The sequence below is a fragment of the Eutrema salsugineum genome, unplaced genomic scaffold (assembly GCF_000478725.1).
Source record: "Eutrema salsugineum unplaced genomic scaffold, Eutsalg1_0 scaffold_2, whole genome shotgun sequence".
Lineage (NCBI taxonomy): Eukaryota > Viridiplantae > Streptophyta > Magnoliopsida > Brassicales > Brassicaceae > Eutrema > Eutrema salsugineum.
In genome coordinates, this window is record NW_006256829.1 from 7,198,123 (window position 1) to 7,217,587 (window position 19,465).

Consider the following 19,465-nt stretch of genomic DNA (forward strand, 5'->3'; position numbering starts at 1 on the left):
CTTTTAGATCGACTAATCAAAATTTACGTCTTTTCCATTGCATACATTGTGGAACTTATTCATAAATTTGATGATACACAATAGTTCTTAATTAATTAGTTCCAGAAGTGCCTAAACCATAGGGGAATGCACACACATGTGTGTTCCCCACTCTTAAGTGGTGCATGGCCTCTAGATAGTAAAACAAAACATTTGTTTTGAGGAAACAATTAAAAAGGATTCCTAAACTATAATAAATGCTTAATAAACCGTTTTTATTCCCATCCTTAGTGTATGTTGGTGAGCGAGGGCCCTTTTGGATCCTTTGATGTCTTTATTCAAAATATCATATCATTAAAATATATTGTCGGAAACCCAAAAATTCTTATTCTACCCGTATTATTATCCCTCTTTTCTCTCAAATTATTATTACATAATGAGAAGAAACAATTCATACCATATTTTTGTAAATCCAATATATGCTTCAATCACACGGCGGAGATACATGTAAATGATATGGACTAATCATACTTAAGATATAATTCTGACACAAGGGTTATAAAAATAAGAGATGCTTCGAAATTGTGATCATCACAAGAAATTGTACAATCCTCCAATCTCTACCAACTTAGATAATTTGATAATGTTCTTTTCACACATATATTATTATATAACATCGACAAGTAAATCCTTGTTGTTACAAAGATTGTTACAATACACATGTGAGACATCGACCATCGTCAACTATACCAAACAAGAAAGACATGTGAAACAAGTTGGTGTGTATTGACTTATGCGTCACTCTCCACTTGCATGATTAATGACACTCCCAAATCCTAATACAATATTTGCAAGTATAGATTCTGTCGCAATTTGGCAGAAGAGCAGCAACATTCGTAGATGAAATGAGGTTTCAATGTAAATGTAATCATTGTATATGTGTTTAGAACCATTATATATCTTTCACATTTTTCTAAGTTTAATCATTGTTGTAACTCATCTCAATACGAAATTGTTAATCGGAACATACATCTTAACATGGTTTAGCGATGGCTGTTAGTCTGAAATTCGACGAGAAGGTATGAAATCAGGCCCGATCCAACTATAAGTATGTTCCTAAGCAAACTAAATTTTGGGGCCTTTAAGGAAAGAGCAATTTTTTGCTGGGCCTTTTACTTAGAATTTGTCAATTCACTGCTAATCGAAGATGATGACAACAGAATTAGAGTTAAGCCTTTATAATAAGTATGCAGTAGTGGATAATACTTACCTACTTCGTAGATCTGTAGATCATTTGTAATCTGATAACGGTCAAAGCAGTCTATGTCATGGAAGGAGAATCATAGTTATAGTCACACTTCTTTTGCCTTTCGTATGGTGAAATATGTTTATATTGAGAGAACAAAGCAAGACAAATTTCAAGATAGAAAAATCGAAATTTTCATTGCATTTATCAAGGGAAATCCCTCAACAACCAGAATACAAAGCAGTGCCGGTGGCAAAGGAAAAAAAAAACGAACAAAGAAGCAAAGGAACACAAAAGCGCTCCTTAAAAATCCGAATGATAGTAAAAAATAAAAAAGAGATTATTTTTATTCTTCAAACACCGGAACCTCTCTCTCTCTTCAAGCTCTCTAATGGTTCCGCTGTCTTTTCTCTTTTCTTCATTCCTCCTGAGCAAGAGGAACAGCCTGAGCCTATATAAACACACAAAAGAACAGCAAATATATACCGCATTAGAGACAAACAAAGTTTCATTCTTTCAATACCAAAAGTGTTTAAGAAGGCTCCAAGGATGAAGATAATGCATACCAGTGGGCGATACTTCAATGCATAGAACATCTCAAGGTAGCGACGGCTCTCAAGATGGTCAAGGTTCGAGACATGCTTCCAGAATCCATACACACCGGTCAATGTCAGGAGCCTCTGTGAATAGATCTGCCACGTGTATCTGCAAAACAGACAATAGATATGTCAGCAAACATCTTGAGAATCTAATGAACCAGTAAAAGAACAAAGAGAGTCATGAGTGTTTCTTTACTTCTCCTCGATCCTCTGAAGTCCTCCCTTTGATATCTCGTCCCAGTGAGATGGATCTTCCTTACACTTGGCGAAGAAATCAGCAAGAGTATCAGCAGCCTGATCACCATGGTAAGGGTCAATGTGGAAACCCGATTTACCATGCACAATGATCTCAGCTGGACCACCTTTGCAAGTGGCAAAAGTCGGTAAACCACAGGTCATGGCCTCCACAACAGTCAAACCAAAGGCTTCATACAGTGCGGGTTGCACAAACGCACCCTTGGTGTCACAAATGTAACGGTAGAGCTCACCGTTCCTAACCCGGTTCATCTGGGAAGAAATCCACCTGAACTGACCGTTGAGCTTGTATTCCTCAATGAGATCATACATTTTCTTCATCTCAGCCTTCTCTTCGTTGTCCTTTGACTCTTTCCTCCTGTCTCCTCCCACAACAACCAAGTTAACCAGCTCACGCAGGCGTGTGTTCTTCCCGTACCACTCAACAAGACCTGACAGGTTCTTGACACGGTCAAGTCTAGCCATCGTGAAGAGAATCGGCTTCTTCTTGTCCTTGAGCACACATCTGTTTCAAATCCAGAAAGCTTAGATATACAATCAAAACGTTACTAAAGATAAACATGAAAAAGTCACCAAAAAGCTTACAAGTGCTCTTCGTTTTCAACATCGCTGTAGAGAAGCTCCTCGATCTCAGGGTAGAATTTAGTCAATCTACGCTTCTCCTCTGTGTAAGGGAAGTAGATGCTCATATCAGCACCAGGGGACACAATGTTGAACTTGGGATCAAACACATCAATCCCATGAACAACTCGGTAAAGTCCGGGAAGAGTGAAGGCCGTGTGACTCTCGTACTGCCCAACAGTGTCCTTACTGCAAAATGAGTAAAACAAGGGGATTTTATATACTGAACAAACCACTTCTCTGAAACTATTTATTGTTTATAGTGCAATCAATCTCTTTACCTTCCAGCAATTTCTTGGAGAGTACTGGTGATGATGAAATCAGTGTGGTTCATTGCGAATAGATCCGCAGTGAACTGGCATGAGAAATGGTACTTATCGTCAAGCTTCTTCCAGTAGATATCGGAATCCGGGTATTTGGTCTTCTCCAGAGCGTGAGCAATGGTACACTGTAAGAAAGAATTCACAGAGCATTAGCTTGAATGCTTGACATATCTCATTTGAAAAGATGTGAAACATCAAACTGAGGTAGGACCCTAACCTGAGTAACACCAAGTTTGTGTGCCAATAAAGAGGCAACGAGGTTCCCGTCACTGTAGTTCCCAATGATAAGGTCAGGCTTCCCCTTCAACTCTTTCAAAAGCTCAACCGCAGCATCCTGAAATAGCAAGAGTGAATCACGTTTAGTCTAAAACTGTAAACAAACAAGAGTCAGGGTTTTATAGGAAGAGGACGAGTGTACTTCACCTCGGTGTAAGTCTCTAGATATGGCCAGACTTCAAATCTTGAGATCCATTTGCGAACAATACCCTTCTCTGTTCTGAAGGGAACACGAAGAATATCACAGTACTCAGATCCATCAACTCTCTCAAGACGCTCACCACATGTGGTTCCTACGGCATCAGGGAGCAGTCGAGTGAGCTGCAACAGAACCAAAAAAACACAGTGAGATCCAGACATAAGCAAGAATTCAATGTTAGAACAAAATCAACAGTGAGCGTTACAATGAGAATTCTAGGAGTAATGTTGAGTCCTTGATGCTTAATACGTTGGAGCATCTCTGTTTCCAAGGCACGAACTTGATCCAGAATGTAAACAACCTGAAAGATCACAAAATTTGAGCTCATCGATAAAGACATAACAAGAAGTATATTTCTACTATAGAAGAGGGGGATAATGGGTCCTAACCTGACCACCAGTGTCAGGGTAGCCAAGAACATTGTCCTGAGCAAAGTAACCATGTGGAGAGAGGATCACGACGTTGAACACCATGGGAATTCTTCCAAGGAAGTTCTCAAGAGTGCAAGGGTCAGGCGCCTCGAGAAGGTCCAAAAGAAGACGGATCATGTCGAGGACACGCTCGGCATTGTCTCCCCATCCCCTCTCAAGACCAATCTCTTCAAACTTGGTCTCAAACTCCTCGTACGGTGTTTCGGGCTTAAGCTCGGCCAGATAATCCTCTGCTTTCCTCAAGATGCGTTGCAGAGTGTTGAGGGATTGAATTTTCTCGTTCAGCATCAGGGTCTACAGAGAGCAAAACACAAATCATTCAAAACAAGATTATGGGATAATTGAGAAGAGAGCTGTGATACTTTTCGATTAGTTATCAGTTACCTGTCCCTCGTGGCTGTGTCGTTGAAGGAACTTAAGCAATGGAAACAAGCTCTCTTTGTCGTGGAAGAGCTTAGCCGAGAGGTGACGGTTAAGGAACTCAACACCATCTCCAATGTATTTGGGAAGCGTTGGACGAGGGATAGATGCACAGAATGGCTCGAAATCGAGCTCAAGCATGAAATCACCATTCTTACTGCGTTTCAAAAATCGTCATTTGTTGAGTGCAAAAACACAGGAAAAAAAAACAGAAATTGAAGTTAGAAAATGGCTACACATACACTCCATCGACAAGTTCTTCCTTGAACTGAAGATACTCTGCAGGTTGAAGCTCATCAACGATAAGAGCATCGATATTGACTCTTAAGTATTCCCAAACACCAGGGCTTGGCCTCACAGCAAGAGCAACAAATGGTGGCAGCACAATTGCTTCCTGTTTATACCAACCAACACAAAAAGATCAAAACTTTTTGCCAAAAAAAGATCAAGACTTTCACTTGAATTTTGTGTTGGGTTTGAAATGTACCTGAGTGGTTTTGAGAAGGTGGAAGAAAGCACCACCTTCAATCTTCTTCTGGGTTTCTTCAGGCAGAGCCTCGAATTCAGCAATGATCTGATTTTGTTGAAGAATACCTTTACCTTTGGCTTCAACCCTAAGAAATCATGTGAAATGATCAGACTTTTTCTCTTTCTTTCTTCGCCATGAGAAGCCATTGAAAAGGTGATAGATTTAATTAGGGGAATACCTGGAAAGCAAGGCAAGGACTTCGTTTCTCTGAGCAACGAGCGTTTCGTCCAAACGCTCACGCTGGCTGTGGACGCGCGTTAACACACAGTTCACCATTGATCCAAAAGAGACACAGAAACAGTGAAAAAAAGTTTTTTTTTGGAAACTGCAGAGAGAAAGACGCAAAAAATTAGGAAAAGTGATGAAGATGATGAAATAAGATGAAAGTCTTGTGCTGCCCACATTCACATTATATACAACGAAAACTATGAATTAGATATTATAACAAAGGTCAAGATATTTGATCAAAAGCTTGACTTTTTTCTATTCCTTTTTGGCCTTAAGCTTCCAAGGTATTACGAAAGAACCATAGAGAGGTTATTAAATACAAAATTCTTGACCACTAAACTACAGATGGGCAATGCAAAATTCTGTTTCATTTTATATGATTATTTGTTTCCTAAGTAGCTAGGTGATTAAACTATTTTGAGCCGACTACAAAACTTGGACGTGTACAAATTGAAAATGATATTTTATGAACTATCTATCTTATCCATCAATTTTATTAGTTTCGTTAGATATTCCTATCAACCATCCGTTTAAAGCAATGGTGTTTAGGCCTCCTCACATCTATCTTTGTCACATACATTTAGATCTAAGTGTGACCCTTATAAAAGTGGATGCAAAAATATAACATAAAGACAAAAAATTCCATTCTTTAGTAACATATTTCAAAGTGGATGCAAATATCTACGGTACATTCAAAGAAAAATAAGACTTTACAAAAACAAAAAAAACACAGAGATAAGATAGTTGGTAAAATTAAAGAAAAACTAATATTTTTCTTAGTTTCTAGAACAGTCCAATACTCTATAATGGATTCCATATTTGGATAAAAAAATTTGTTCAGAAAATGATTTCAGTATGCAGCATTCAAAAGAATTTTCTGAAAATGATCAATTAAATTAAAGAAAATAGTAGACGTGATACTCTTTTAATTTTGGAATACAGCTGGAAAATTCAGTGGGAGAAAATTCCTCTTAAAAAACAAGAAAGCGAAAAAATAGAACACAAGCAGGACTGATTCTCCAGAATATAAAGACGCTTGGTGTTTTTTTCCTAACCAAGAGATTTTCAGGCAAGAATTTTCTAAAGGAAAAAGGACAATATATTGTTGTGATTCGTCCTATTTTCCTGTTTTTAAACAAAAAAAAAAAAAAACAGGAAAACCAAAATCTTGTCTCGCTAGCCTATGATAAAAAAATTATTAAAATACTGTAACAGAAAAACTACAAAGCTTTTACAAAAAAACTCGAAAATGAAGGAGAAGAAGAAGAAGAAAACCTGGAGTAGAGAAAAGTGGTTTGAGTTGTTTGTGGAGTTTTCGTTCAATAGATTTTGAGATTTATAGAGAAGGATTGTCAAAGCTTTAAACAGATTTTGGTAAGTGGATATGAAAATAAATAAATAAGAAAATGAATCATTACTTCCTCTATCCTTTTACGTTTCTTTTCTTGGGCTCCAAACCCAGAAAAACGAGAGAAATGGATTTAAATGTCGTAGCTAGCGAGACATTTCCTTAAGTATTTAATAAAACGGAAATTTAGGTAAAAAGATTGTTCTAGAAGTGTGTACATTTTCCTTAAGTATTTAATAAAACGGATATATGAATAATTAATTACCAATATATTTTCCTCAAATGGGGATACATCCTATCCGATCTAATCTTTTGGATTATGAAGATAAATTACATTATACTGAATTGATTTCTGTCTATAGAATACTTGACCAACAAGAAAATATATTAACATAAAGAACCATATTTAGAAAGTAGAACCAAAATTAAACTTCTTTTCGGTGTGTCTGTGCCAGCACAGCATAAAGTATAAAAACACATAATTACACCCTCTAAATTGCTTTCATAATTATAAGTCTGACCAAACTAAATGGAGACATTGTAATAAACAAATAGGTTGAAATTTGTCTATTAAATAAAAATACATTATCTAAAGTGTCAAAATAATGATCTCAATATAAATTTTCATTTAAATATTTTCAACACAAAAACTAAATTTTTCTGTAAATGATCTGTGTTGTTTTCTTTTTTTCTTTTCTTATTTTTTTTTAAAAAAACCAAGATTTCTATAGGCAAATGATTAATTATAGTTCTGATAATTTTTTCTTCTATCTTTTTTTAGTTCAATTAATTTTTTTCCCAACTTTTAAAATATATATATATATATAATTCTATTAACAAGATTTACTAAGATGATGAAAAAGTGCTGCAATAACTAAAAGTTAATGAAAAACAAATAAAATACTAAATCATATATATATATAATATAACGGGGGAAAAAACTCACCATCTAAGCATATCACATCATCTAAGTTATGAATTTGTGACACAAAGTAAAAGTTGATGTTCGGTTACTATATTACAAAGAAGGAGGAGGTGACATCGTTCACTCTGCAATTTACAAATGGAATTTGACCACACAAGCTAGCATTGCCCAAAAACACTCGGCAAGATGGAAATCGCTTTACACAAAGTAACGGTGCATGAAAAAACTTTGTAGGTCTTACAAAATCAAGTGTTTTTTTGTTTTGTTTTTCGCACTGATAAGTCCACGAACTTTTCGTCCATCTTAACATTTCCAAGTGCCAAAGCACAAAGTCGCCAAACACACAAAAATGGTTGATTGAAGTTTGTAACTTACATGATGAATGACATCCAAACCTTCTCAAATTTATAGAAACGTGACTTTATAACTTTTTCACCATTCACGTTAGTTATCAAAAGTTTACGTCATCATGTGTTTAAAACGTGACCATGATACTATACATGTGATAAAAAAAAAAAATACAAGTAGCAAAAATGAAAGTTGTACTCATCTATTGAAACTAGTTTCTTATACAAAAAATATATCCAGATCAATTGTTTATGGTGTTCAGTCATCTCGCTATATTATAGTACTAATCTACGAATCAGTTGACATAACAATCATCTACTTGCATATTTTTAAGTATTAATTAGCATGCACCATCAATATGTTACTATAATCCAGTAACAGTTGTGTGGTTTGTCAACCAAAACGTTCAAATGGTTTTATAATGTAAAACCGTTAATGGTTTGTCATCCGTTAATTGGCCAAGCTATATTATCGGTTAAATATTAAATTATTTATTGTGTCAGAAACATTTTATGAAATAAATTGCAAATTAAATGGTTTGTGTGTAGATTTAATATGTTGAAAGTTGAAACTAGTTTATTTTAGTGTTTATAGTTATTTTACAAAAATATATCCAGTTCTATTGTTTATGTTGTTCAATCATGTCGCCATATAACAAATTATACTAGGTTACGAATCAGTTGACATAACAATCATCTCCTTGATACTTTTAAGTTTTAATTAGCACCATCTATACGTTACTGTAATCCAGTTGTGTGGGTTTGTCAAGCAAAACGTTGAAATGGTTTTTAATGTAAATCCGTTAATGGTTTGTCATCCATTTGCCTAGCTTTATTGGTTTATAAATTATTTGTTGTGACAGAAGCATTTAAAAAAAAAAATTGCAAATGGTTTGTGTGTATTATACTATTATGTTTTATCTTACTTGTATCTACCACCACCCACGTGTAGAACAAGACGAAGAGTATACCACGCGGAGTGACGGTATTAGTGAATCTAGGAGCTACACCAACTAAACAGGAGGAGATTACAATTTATTTGGATAAGGCCAACTTTGACTGTGACGTGCCTTCCCACCGACTTTCGATAATCAATTAGTAACAAATCTGTGTTATAATTATGTTACGTATTACTGTATTAGTATAATCAAAAACAGATCATTGTCGTACGCAAAGTGTAATACTTGGTCCACTAAACTCTAAACACAGTCCACTGTTATATGCTTCTGTGGGGTGGTTTTGACTGTTAGATGTAAGTGGTTTTTGTTCTCCTTTATCTTTTGATGTTTAGCTATTGTATTTAAATGGTTGTTGACGAAACCATTTCTTTTTTTTTAAAATGGTTGTGGTAAGAATTTCAATTTATAAGTGATGTGTGGTCGATAATTCTATTTCTTCTATACCTTTTATATTCCTTCGCTTTTTTTTTTTTCTGTGAAAGGTGGAAGTTGAGATGAATTAGTTCTTATCGTATTCGTAAGAGTATCTCCAATGGTGCTTTATATCTTGCACTAAACTCTATTTTTAGAGTAAAATGAACTGCAATAGTACTTTATATGTTGCTCTATAAATAGAGAAATGAACAGTGTTGCTCCAAAGAGTAACACTGTTCATAGCTCTATTTTTAGAGCAAAACTTTTTTATTTATAAAACAATCCTTTAGTTTTAATATTTTTTCATTTTATATCTAAAAAATAATATAAGTAACAATATTACATTGAATTCAATTTATACTACTAATAACTTATTATAAAATTATTTTAACTTAAATTTTAATAACAATATATATTTTAAAATTTTAAAATTTTAAAATTATTTTAACTCAAAATAAAATAAAAAGAACATTTATAAATTTTCAAAAGTAGAAGGTGTTATCAGCAATTAATAATAAAGAATAAAATATAATATTTATTTTTAGAGTTAGATATAAAGATGATCATTAGAGTAAACTCTTTCTCTATTTTTAGAGAATTCTATATTTAAAGCCAAAAATAGAGCCAACCATTGGAGAACTCTATATTTAGAGCAAAAAATAGAGCCAACCATTAGAAATGCTTTAATGCTGTATTTTCATTGGATAACTTTTCGCGATAGAAGTTCCAATGAAATAAAGGAGATGATAATGATTTTTTGGACTAAGGTTTAGATTCATGATGTGGAAAATATTAAAGACTAATAAAATATGGGCAAAAAAAAAAGCAAACGCGGTTATTCAGGGGGTTACTTTTTAAGCTACAGTATAGCAATCCTTGTAAAATTATGCTTGCTATTGAATCATTTTAATTCATAATCACATCTCCACTAGCTAGCTCTTTTGCCTAATTACCAATTAGCAACAGAGTTTCCACCTAACCCAAATAATAAGGTTCAATCATTATGTTTTGAGGTATGGAAAAAATAATTTTGTTGTGGGTGGGGGCCTGTGCAAATGCATAAATAAATATATATGTAGGAAATTCATTTTTGGTTATTTAGGTAGTTGTCAAACATTACATGATTTCCATTAGGTTTGCCTAATTTTTGGAATTGAAGTTCGATCTTCCTCGATAATTGATACAGGTTGAAGCAACACAAATAATCAAAAGTTCTTTTTTGCTATAATCAATCATCCATCATTTTCTTTAACAAACCACGGTATTATGGATATCTATCACACGTCGCCTTTTCTTGAAATAGGGTTTGCATTTCTCTGTTCATTAAAGGTATAGCTATGCATCTGATAACATCTACGAAATTTTTTATTTCGTCAGAGACAAATCCATGTCATATTTTATGTGTGTTTATGATATCATTATTTTTCTAGCTTTTGTAGAACCTATGAGAATCTTCATAGCACATATTATTAGTTTATGTATGATAGTTTAGTTGGAAATGGACTCAGACTTGCGATTTATATGAAATGATACAGGAAACTGGTGAAAACTGGAAATGCGATTTAAGTGGAACTTTGAAGCTAAAAGAGAAATAATTTCTGCAAAAGGAACTTAAACACATCCATATATTTAGCAAATCAAACCCACAAACATTTTCTGTCTTCTACTAATTTGGTGGATGAAATTTAAAATAATTGATGTGTATCGCCATGGTAAATTACCCAAAAGAAATAAGACAACACCATGGTTCATGTCAAATATACGAAGCACTACTAATTTGAAGTTGATTATATTAATCTGTCGAATTAGTTAAAAAATCGATTTAAATTTTACAAAAACAGATCCTTAGGATTGCGTTGATCCCTGAAAGATCTTCTAACAATTTGTAACTTAGCTAAATACCAAGAGGACAAGCCTAAAAGATTCTCTACCAATTTGAAATCTAACTCTACAACGAAAGTACAAGCCCTGAAAGATCCTCTAAAAAATTACAAGATTAGTTCTAAAACCAATGAAATCGCAGGGCACAGTTTCCACACCGTAAAACACAAACGCATAACTGCAGTTGCGTTTTGAAGCACCTAAAGGCGATTTAAGATTTTTACCAATGGAAAAGAAGTTACAAGATGGATTAATAACCAAACAGATATTTACAACAGACGTCAAACCAAAACAAACCCTAACAAAAGTCTCAGATAATCACAAGTTACTCTCCACGAAGATGAAAATTTCCCTATCCCTCTGCAAGACTGCAAACTCAAGCTTCTCAGCTATTTATTTTTTGCTCCTCTTAAAATAGTGTATACCTCTTTTGACATTATGGTCATCACCGTGAAGTTTCAAATACGTGGTACTGTGATCTCTCTACCAGTCACTTCTCCATGTTTGCACCGTAATACCCAAATGTCCATCAAAGACCATAAGTATGGTGAAGGCAAAGCATGTTCTTGTTGGATTGGGAAAGTCGAAAGAGCTTTAATGGCAGAGTGCTTCTCCATAGGCTACCCATTGTTTGAAGCTATCTGTAAAATCATCGCGAATATTTGTGTGTACAGAGGGTTCGGTTCCCATAGGTTCCTTTCCCTGCCAAAGGAAATAAACCAGGTTAAGTAACCAAAATGACAATATATGCCTCTCAAAACAATCGCATAATCTGAGAGCAGTGTGATATGAGGTAGCTGGTAAGTATGAAACAGCACCATATGAAATTACACCGTTGGGATTTGTTCACCAGACAAATTCTTTTCTTAGTTATTACAGACTGGCCAGACTCTAGCTATTTCAAATGAATCTTAACGTTTTATGCTTGGGGGTTATAAACTTTGTAATAGAAGAGAGTCAACAGAAGCGTCTATTTGAGACAGGTTCAGTTATTTTTGGATATCTTCTACTCGTTAGATCCTATAGTAGCTTCTGCTTCCAATCTGAGATCGTTCAAGACTAATTTTCGTGTTTCTAATTTTAACAATAGGCTAAGACAAATAAAACTACGGTCTAGAGCCTCAGAAACTAAGAAACACCAATTCTCACAGTACAAAACTCGCAGGAGAGATATGCAAAGTAGAATTTGGATAAACTGACCTTCCTGCTACTTGATCCACTCTCGCTCATAGCTGGCTTCGCTTGTTTTTCTACACTGACGATATTCTCTGATGATGACGTTTCTGCGGTTGAATATCTTGTAAGCGCTGACGGCCTGCCAAAAAAATTATAATGTGAATTGACTAAACCATGATTCAAAAATATTGTTGATTTGAGCATTCATGAGGTATAGGCTATTATTGTTATTTTGGTCATCAATGGTGAAACCCCTACACACATTTTTGGACGGAACATAATCAGCTGGAAATTTAGAAAGATGGCCAATATAATGCTATAGATATAGAAACGTTTAAGCTTATATCTCACGAGATCTGGTGATTCCATCAACTGCTTAAAATCGAACACTGTTCTCTTTAATGCACAATACTTTTACCTGAACAATTGATCGTTTTCACATAGATTTTCCGATGATGAAAGCCACTCGACATCAACAAAATTTGAGACACTAGACATGTCTTCCTGCTCGGACAAGTACATGGAGCTACTACCATTATGTTGAACCTTCTGCGCATCTCCAAAAAAATGTGTGCTAGGCATTGACGGGACACACCTATGAAGATGTTACAGATAAGTAAGGGACAACTATTACTGTGTAATAGCACTTACAAATTCTTTGAGTACATGAAGAGCTATTATTATGGATAGAATTGTCATGCACAATTGAGCTGCACCCAGCAATATTATAACGCATACATAGCATGGACACTCAAGCTAAAGGAACCAGCAGTATATATTTTATTTAACTATAATCAGAAGAAAAAAGTAAGAAATATTTAAACAAACCTCGATAATGCTACATCACCAGCAGCTGGCATATCTGGTGATGACTCTGTAATTATGTTAGTCACTTGTTGTGACGACATGAAGCCTCTATGTGATATGCTTTCATGCTTGCTACTCACTGTGGACATCGGTGTGTGACTTTCATGGAGAATATTCCCATCTGATAAGCACCTCTTCACAAGAAACCTGGAAAAAAATTTTATTAAGAGCCATGATCATAGATGTAGCGAAACACAGTCAAAAAATTTGAAAGTGGAAATTGGAAGTTATGGTGGAGGTTGACATCTATGAAAGGGATAATGTCGAAAGATGACGACTCTATTTGTTTCAAAGTTCCTATGCAAAACGCATTGCAAATAGGTCTACGATATTCGTATAGCTCCTACAATCATCAAAGTATGTTTAAAGAAGAAAATGGATTTTCAGAACTTAGGTAAAAGATGAACATTAAGTCTATATACATACACCTACCTACATGGCAGCAACAAGTTATATACGCTGTATTGGTGGATATCTGAAATCCAATTTTGCAGTCACAGAAACCTACCTTTCATCTTCCCCCGAGCTTATATCTCCATTTCGTCCACTAGATTGGGAATCTGAACGCAACTCCCAAACTGCCTGCCTCCCTTGTTCGGGCTGGAAAGTACCAAGAAATCTGCCCAAATAATAATTTCTGTAAGACTCTGGGAGATCATGCGTAATATAGATATATGAGAGAGAGAGAGTGACACAGAGTAGCTTACATATTAATAGCATCTTGTTTATCCGCATCCATATATGCGTTATTATAATAACGTTGCAGAGTCCTCAAGAACTCTTGTGACTGGGTTGCTGCTCTCCACTGGCCTCTCCTCTCACTGAAAACCTATTGCACACCAGAAATTCGATGAATCAACAAAGTGTATCCAAACAATAGTGAACGTAATCGTAACTTGAGTCCGGTGCAGAAGATCCAAACATCATTATTCGGTGTAAGGAGACAGATTACAAAATGAATTTTGACACTAGTCTAAAGTTCGATGTACTTTCACGAAAGTCAAATACCAAGGGTCCAATTGCATTGCGATAACATAGATGATAAATAAAACAATTTACCTAAGAAGGGGACTTATTATTGGACATTAAAGATCAATATCAGAAAAGTGGACCAGATTCATTACTCTTTACACCGAATTCATTACATATGATGAATACCAAACGGTCCAAGGTAATACAAATGAAATTTATTTTGATAATGAGAAATGAACTCTTAAAATTTTCATGAGCTTAGATTTGTCTTTAGAAAAAAAGCAAGGCCTGTTATTAATAACTGTGAACATTCAAAATTGTTAACGAGAAAAGGCATACTATTCATCTTATGGAGTCATTCATAAATCATTCCCAACTGAGACTAAATAGAATCTACTTTGTGCATAACAAATAGCCCTGCCTTAGTATCAACTAACTGTCTCTAGCGGAAGATTTCACATAAGAGAGTTTCATGAAAATAAAAAAAGTGAACACGGAATTACCTTATTGTGTGCTGCAGATCCACCATACTGGTAAGCTAGTGTATCTCCCATTCTCTCATATAAACCCATTAAAGAACTAGACAAAGGATCATCAAGTTCTATTGTTGGAGCATCTCTAATTCCCAGAGCATGAAGCTGCTGTCCTAGAGCAACCCAACCATATGCATATTGTGCAACATTCGTACGATCAAGGCAATCTATGCAATTGGTCCTCAGCACGCCCCTCTGGAGCCTGCCAGGCTTGATGTTATAATCGCCATTAGTAACATTCTTACTTGGGCGAAAATTCTTCTCAAGGGAATCAAATTCCCCACTATCATCATCAGAACTATTATGTGGAGACATGTCGGCGCTGCAATTTTAAGACCTCAGTACTGTAAGAGTTTACTACTGCAGGATATATAACTTTAATAGAAACAGTGAATAACATCATTTTCCACCAAGTTATAGTTGAATGCTATTACCCATTTCCAAAGAGTAACATAAATTAAGGATTGTTAATGACAATTAGCCATGAAAGGACTTCTTAACTAAAAGAATGATTCCATGAACTACTATGGCAGATTAATCTTAAAACCGAGCGCGACTTATAAATTGAAGAATTTTTTTATGATGAACTAGTGAAATACATGAAATCAAGCAAAAAGGCTTACTCAGAAGAAGACAAGCTCATATAACCCTCAAGCTTCATTGCGGGGGTAACTTGATAATAAAAGAAACCCGTTAGCATCAAAGCACAGGCAGCTGCCTTGCCAAGAAATGCCAACACATTTGCTGTTTTGCTGAAATAAAGACAAAGAAAAGACTGGTTTTATCTAAATTATACTTAAAGGTATTCATTTTTTGAAGCAGCTGGGACGCAAATTTAAATGGATACCTCTGAAAATGTTTGTGCAAATCCCAGTGGAGGAATCTTAGGCGGTTTTCTTCAGGCAGATCTTTGTTTATAAAGTCTATTGCATTAGCAAACTCTGCCCGGAGAATCGATTCCCTGGGTCTCCTCTCTTTTGTCTATTGATAGTCAAAAACAACAGGAAACATCTGTTAAATTTTGAGGTGTGAGAGCATCAAATTAACTATGCACAAACAGGAGTTCCGTTCATTGTAATTTAACTAGATTAAGGTGCAAGAACAAGCTTATAATGCACTCACAGTAGTTCCAGTCATTGATAGTATAACTAGACTAAGGTGCAAGCAGACACATCACTTGCCAACACAAGCACCCAGGGAAGTGAAATGCCTAAGGCGTGAAAGATTATAAGATCATGAAAGGCAACTCACTTTGATCAAGTTCAGAATAATGATGGGGATTCCGTATCGCTCTACAAGGTTTTCAAAGTGAAGTCTAGTTGCCTCATAGTTCAGGTCCCTTTTTGACACTGGATTTGACATTGAGGTATTCAAACACAAAGGAGAGTTAGAGATAGAAAGAGAGATAAAGAGAAGAGAGAAAGAGAAGAGAGAGAGAGAGGACCAGGCAGCATATCTAGTGTAATAACACTTACATACTATATCCGGCTTAACTTTCATTCGTGAGGTCTCTTGTGACCAGAATAGAGGGATCGAGCCACGATTCTGCACAACAGAACTTATTTGCATGGGATGGTCTTCAGGAACGTCCTCAGAAACTATCTGCTCTGTTTCGACATCATTAGCAACATTGCCACTTTCGTTTATTCCTCGTTTCAAGTACCTAAAATCAAAAGCGGTTTAGGAAAAAAGAAGTATAATAACTACCTCAAGTAAAGATGTATAATTTAAATCCCATAATGTTGGAAAGAACGCTGGAGATGGACAAATAGAATACAGTGCTTGCTCATGTATTCTTATGTGATTAACAATGAGGACAGCTTTATTTGCAGTGATTTCGTATCACTGCTAAAGGTTAAAATATAGAACGAGTTATAATACTCATCTTTACCACACAAAGCAGGAAACAATGGAGTGATGAGATCCGATACCTGGTTCCAGCATTATGGCGGGAACGCCTAGCAATAAGAGTGAGTTTGAAATTCCGTCCAGCTTCACAAAGAGTTGTCTACATGCACAACAAAATAATATTCAGGACCCTTAAATCAAAACAGTACTGTGAGACTATCAAGGTATTTGAGAATAAAGACGCCAGTGATCATAGATGTGTATCTGAAATAGCACGACCAAGAATATGAATATCAAAATAATACATAACTAAAACAACATATGCATCTGAGACAGAAAGCTTCTTTTTTGAGACATTTTGGTGCGAGACAAAACATGATTTAGGGAAGCAAATTAGTGATTCCAAAGAAAATGGTGCACAATGAAAAAAGACTACGGCTGTGAGAAAAGAAAAAGAATATGTGCATTTGATTTAGGCAAACTTTCTTTCTTCTAGCTGTGACGTGCACAAATAAATGCAATTCTTACCTGCTTAAAGAAACCATGCACCAATGCTACAGTCCACACGGTATTTCGAAGATGATGTCGAATTCCCCGAGTCAAAAACTCGTTCCACACAAACATTTTCTTATAAAGAACACCTCCACTCTCATGGTCACATATATTCTTCTGGAAACTTCGCATTATATTGTAAGAATAGCTAAAAAAGAAGTCTTTCGTAAGGTCCACCACACTCAGGAGCCTCTTGTACCTGATTATAATCAAGTGGGAAGCACCAGATAAGGAGACGCAAGGGTTACATGACTTCAGTTCATCAAAAGGGTGGAAGGGTGAAATAACTAATGACGCGCATTCTCTTATTTCACCAATCAGAAAAAGAAAAAAGGAAATCTCTTCAACAATGGAATTCAAAAAAAAAAAAAGCACACTGTAGCAAACGTAACAAAATACCTGTTCTCGTCTCTTGAATTTGCAATGTTGCAAAGCACACTAGAACTTTGCAATGAAATTAACTCACTCTTTGACACTTCATAGACCCTGTGACCACAAATTTCACCAATATCTCTTCTTTCAGTGATAAGCAGCATGTAGTAGGGTCCCAAAAACTTAATGAACCCTGAGACCACATAAAACGATCCAAAAAATGTTGTGAGAACAAGCTGTAAAGTAAAACCACCTACTCTCCTGTAAACATAACTCGAGACAAAACACATACCAATGATGCCAAAACAAACAGTGACAAGTTTCAGTCCGCCTGTCGCCTTGTTCCCTTCGTGTATCCGTTTTAGCAATTCGTAGCATTCTTTCTTTGTATACGCAGTCGAATCCTCACTGACGTTAAGCTCAGACGCATCCAACCGGTCTATCTTTAGTACTCTATACACTCCACTACCATTCCAACCAATCATGTAGAAATTCTGAGGAATAAAAAAAAAAAATCATGATAGTGAGACAGTCAATGAACCTCGCTACAAGTATCTATAGGGAACCAGTAATACAAATTATCCTTTGACAACCAAATGGCAGTGAGAATACTCAAGGTGGAACCTTTACTTACCGATTGAGTCTCGAAGAGTTTGAATTCTTGCATACAGCCTTGAAGGGCAGATGATCCAGAGGAGCCTGAGCCTCCATTATCCACCGATGGCGATGCGGTCATAGCTGATTTGCAAATTCCTCGCTCCTTTTGACAGTGGCCTTTGAGTTACAGATCTACGCCCAAGCCGCTGGCTCAGGGAATCTCTCGCCGGAGCATTCACCAATTTCCGAAATCCAGAGTACAAACTTAACTCGGGAAAAGGAAAGATGCCGAATTCACACGCAACCAAATCAAAGATGCTCTCCGCAGCGAATAACAGGTAGAAGGGGCAACCAATATTAGCGTCGAAGCTCGTTAATTTCACGGACAACACGAATCTCTTGCCCCGAGGTTCGCACCGTGGACTTAGAAACAACCGAGCAGTCTCGTGAAAGAAAAAAAAATCTCCAGAACCGACGAAAACAAATACAGAATCTCAACTGATTCCTCCCTGCTGCTCTCGAATCGAACAAATGCGACTAAATAGAGACGGAATACGGTAAGCAGGTGAACAAACCCGATCACGGAGATCACCAGTCCAAAGCACAAACAAACGAAGAAGGAAGCTCAGATTCGCAGAATTAGAAGTTGAAAATTGAAAAATGGGAATAACAGAAGATGAGATGACAAATTGGTTGAAAGAATGAATAATTAGAAGCAACGAGAAGTTTATATGAGGAAGAAGATAGAGAGAGAGAGGGGAAGGGGGTTTTATGATGTAGAGAGAGAGAGAAAATGAGGAGATGATGATGATGATATGTTTCAGCTGTTTTCTTTGTTTCTGTCGAGAGAGAAGGAGAAGATTGGATCGGAAGAGAAAGAGACGACGAAAACCACAATTTCTATTTATTTATTTATTTATTATTTTAGGGATTTGCAATGGAGAGAAAAATAAAAATAAAAATAAAGCCCGTGACAATGCTACACCTACAGCTGTCTGGACTCTAATGGAATAGCTGCACTTTCGAGGAGTTATTACTCTTTCTTCTTTTAATATATTTCATTCATTTCACATCCTTATTTTTTTAAAACTATAATCAATCATCGAGGCATTTTAGCAAATAATTTGAGATTTTCTGAAAATGATAAACAAAACCATGTTTGATCATCTGTGTTGCTGACGCCAACCAAAAAACAAAAAAAAACTGCAGGGATTGTGTTATCTTTTTCTTTTTGTCAACTCGATTACTATACTTTTTGTTAACGTATTATTTTTGGGCCTAACGTGTTTACTTACGGTTGCACAAGAATTATCTAAGACACCCAACGGTGACTCTAACACCGAATATTTGGCCGGAACAAACGGAATAAAATAATTAATTGCTTGTATAAAGATCTTTAGACGAGAATACTATATTTTAGACTAAAACCTTAAAAAAAAGGTCTACACAATTGGCTTGAACATTTTCTATGCATCATTCGGCCTAAGGTTAGAATATTGTTAAGACTTAAGAGTTGAAAACGTATACTAACTTTTTTGTTAATGTGAATCTTAAAGTTTATAAAAAGT

The 19,465-nt window shown here is 35.7% G+C and overlaps 2 protein-coding genes across 4 annotated transcripts; both read right to left on the reverse strand.

Annotated features, from left to right (window-relative positions):
• Positions 1 to 1,402: 1,402 nt before the first annotated feature.
• Positions 1,403 to 6,532, reverse strand: LOC18017336 (sucrose synthase 1). 2 transcript variants are annotated; one of them, XM_006400585.2, is made up of 14 exons: positions 6,382 to 6,532; positions 5,057 to 5,203; positions 4,837 to 4,963; positions 4,592 to 4,743; positions 4,314 to 4,506; positions 3,888 to 4,223; positions 3,704 to 3,799; positions 3,447 to 3,620; positions 3,241 to 3,357; positions 2,982 to 3,148; positions 2,665 to 2,889; positions 2,021 to 2,584; positions 1,792 to 1,930; positions 1,403 to 1,676 (listed from the first exon to the last, which is right to left on the reverse strand). In XM_006400585.2, the coding sequence occupies exons 2-14, from the start codon at positions 5,152 to 5,154 to the stop codon at positions 1,644 to 1,646; spliced, it is 2,421 nt and encodes an 806-aa protein (XP_006400648.1). In that variant the 5' UTR covers positions 5,155 to 5,203; positions 6,382 to 6,532; the 3' UTR covers positions 1,403 to 1,643. The 2 variants fall into 2 exon arrangements, with proteins under 2 accessions (XP_006400648.1, XP_024011490.1); XM_024155722.1 differs by lacking the exon at positions 6,382 to 6,532 and having other exon boundaries at positions 5,057 to 5,443.
• Positions 6,533 to 11,155: 4,623 nt separating this feature from the next.
• On the reverse strand, positions 11,156 to 18,751 carry LOC18017124 (phosphoinositide phosphatase SAC4). 2 transcript variants are annotated; one of them, XM_006400586.2, is made up of 16 exons: positions 17,935 to 18,751; positions 17,593 to 17,794; positions 17,328 to 17,493; positions 16,905 to 17,127; positions 16,460 to 16,536; positions 16,004 to 16,191; positions 15,780 to 15,877; positions 15,376 to 15,509; positions 15,152 to 15,280; positions 14,499 to 14,850; positions 13,731 to 13,852; positions 13,532 to 13,642; positions 12,985 to 13,170; positions 12,575 to 12,751; positions 12,181 to 12,295; positions 11,156 to 11,682 (listed from the first exon to the last, which is right to left on the reverse strand). In XM_006400586.2, the coding sequence occupies exons 1-16, from the start codon at positions 18,034 to 18,036 to the stop codon at positions 11,575 to 11,577; spliced, it is 2,490 nt and encodes an 829-aa protein (XP_006400649.1). In that variant the 5' UTR covers positions 18,037 to 18,751; the 3' UTR covers positions 11,156 to 11,574. The 2 variants fall into 2 exon arrangements, with proteins under 2 accessions (XP_006400649.1, XP_024011489.1); XM_024155721.1 differs by having other exon boundaries at positions 15,780 to 16,191.
• Positions 18,752 to 19,465: the final 714 nt, after the last annotated feature.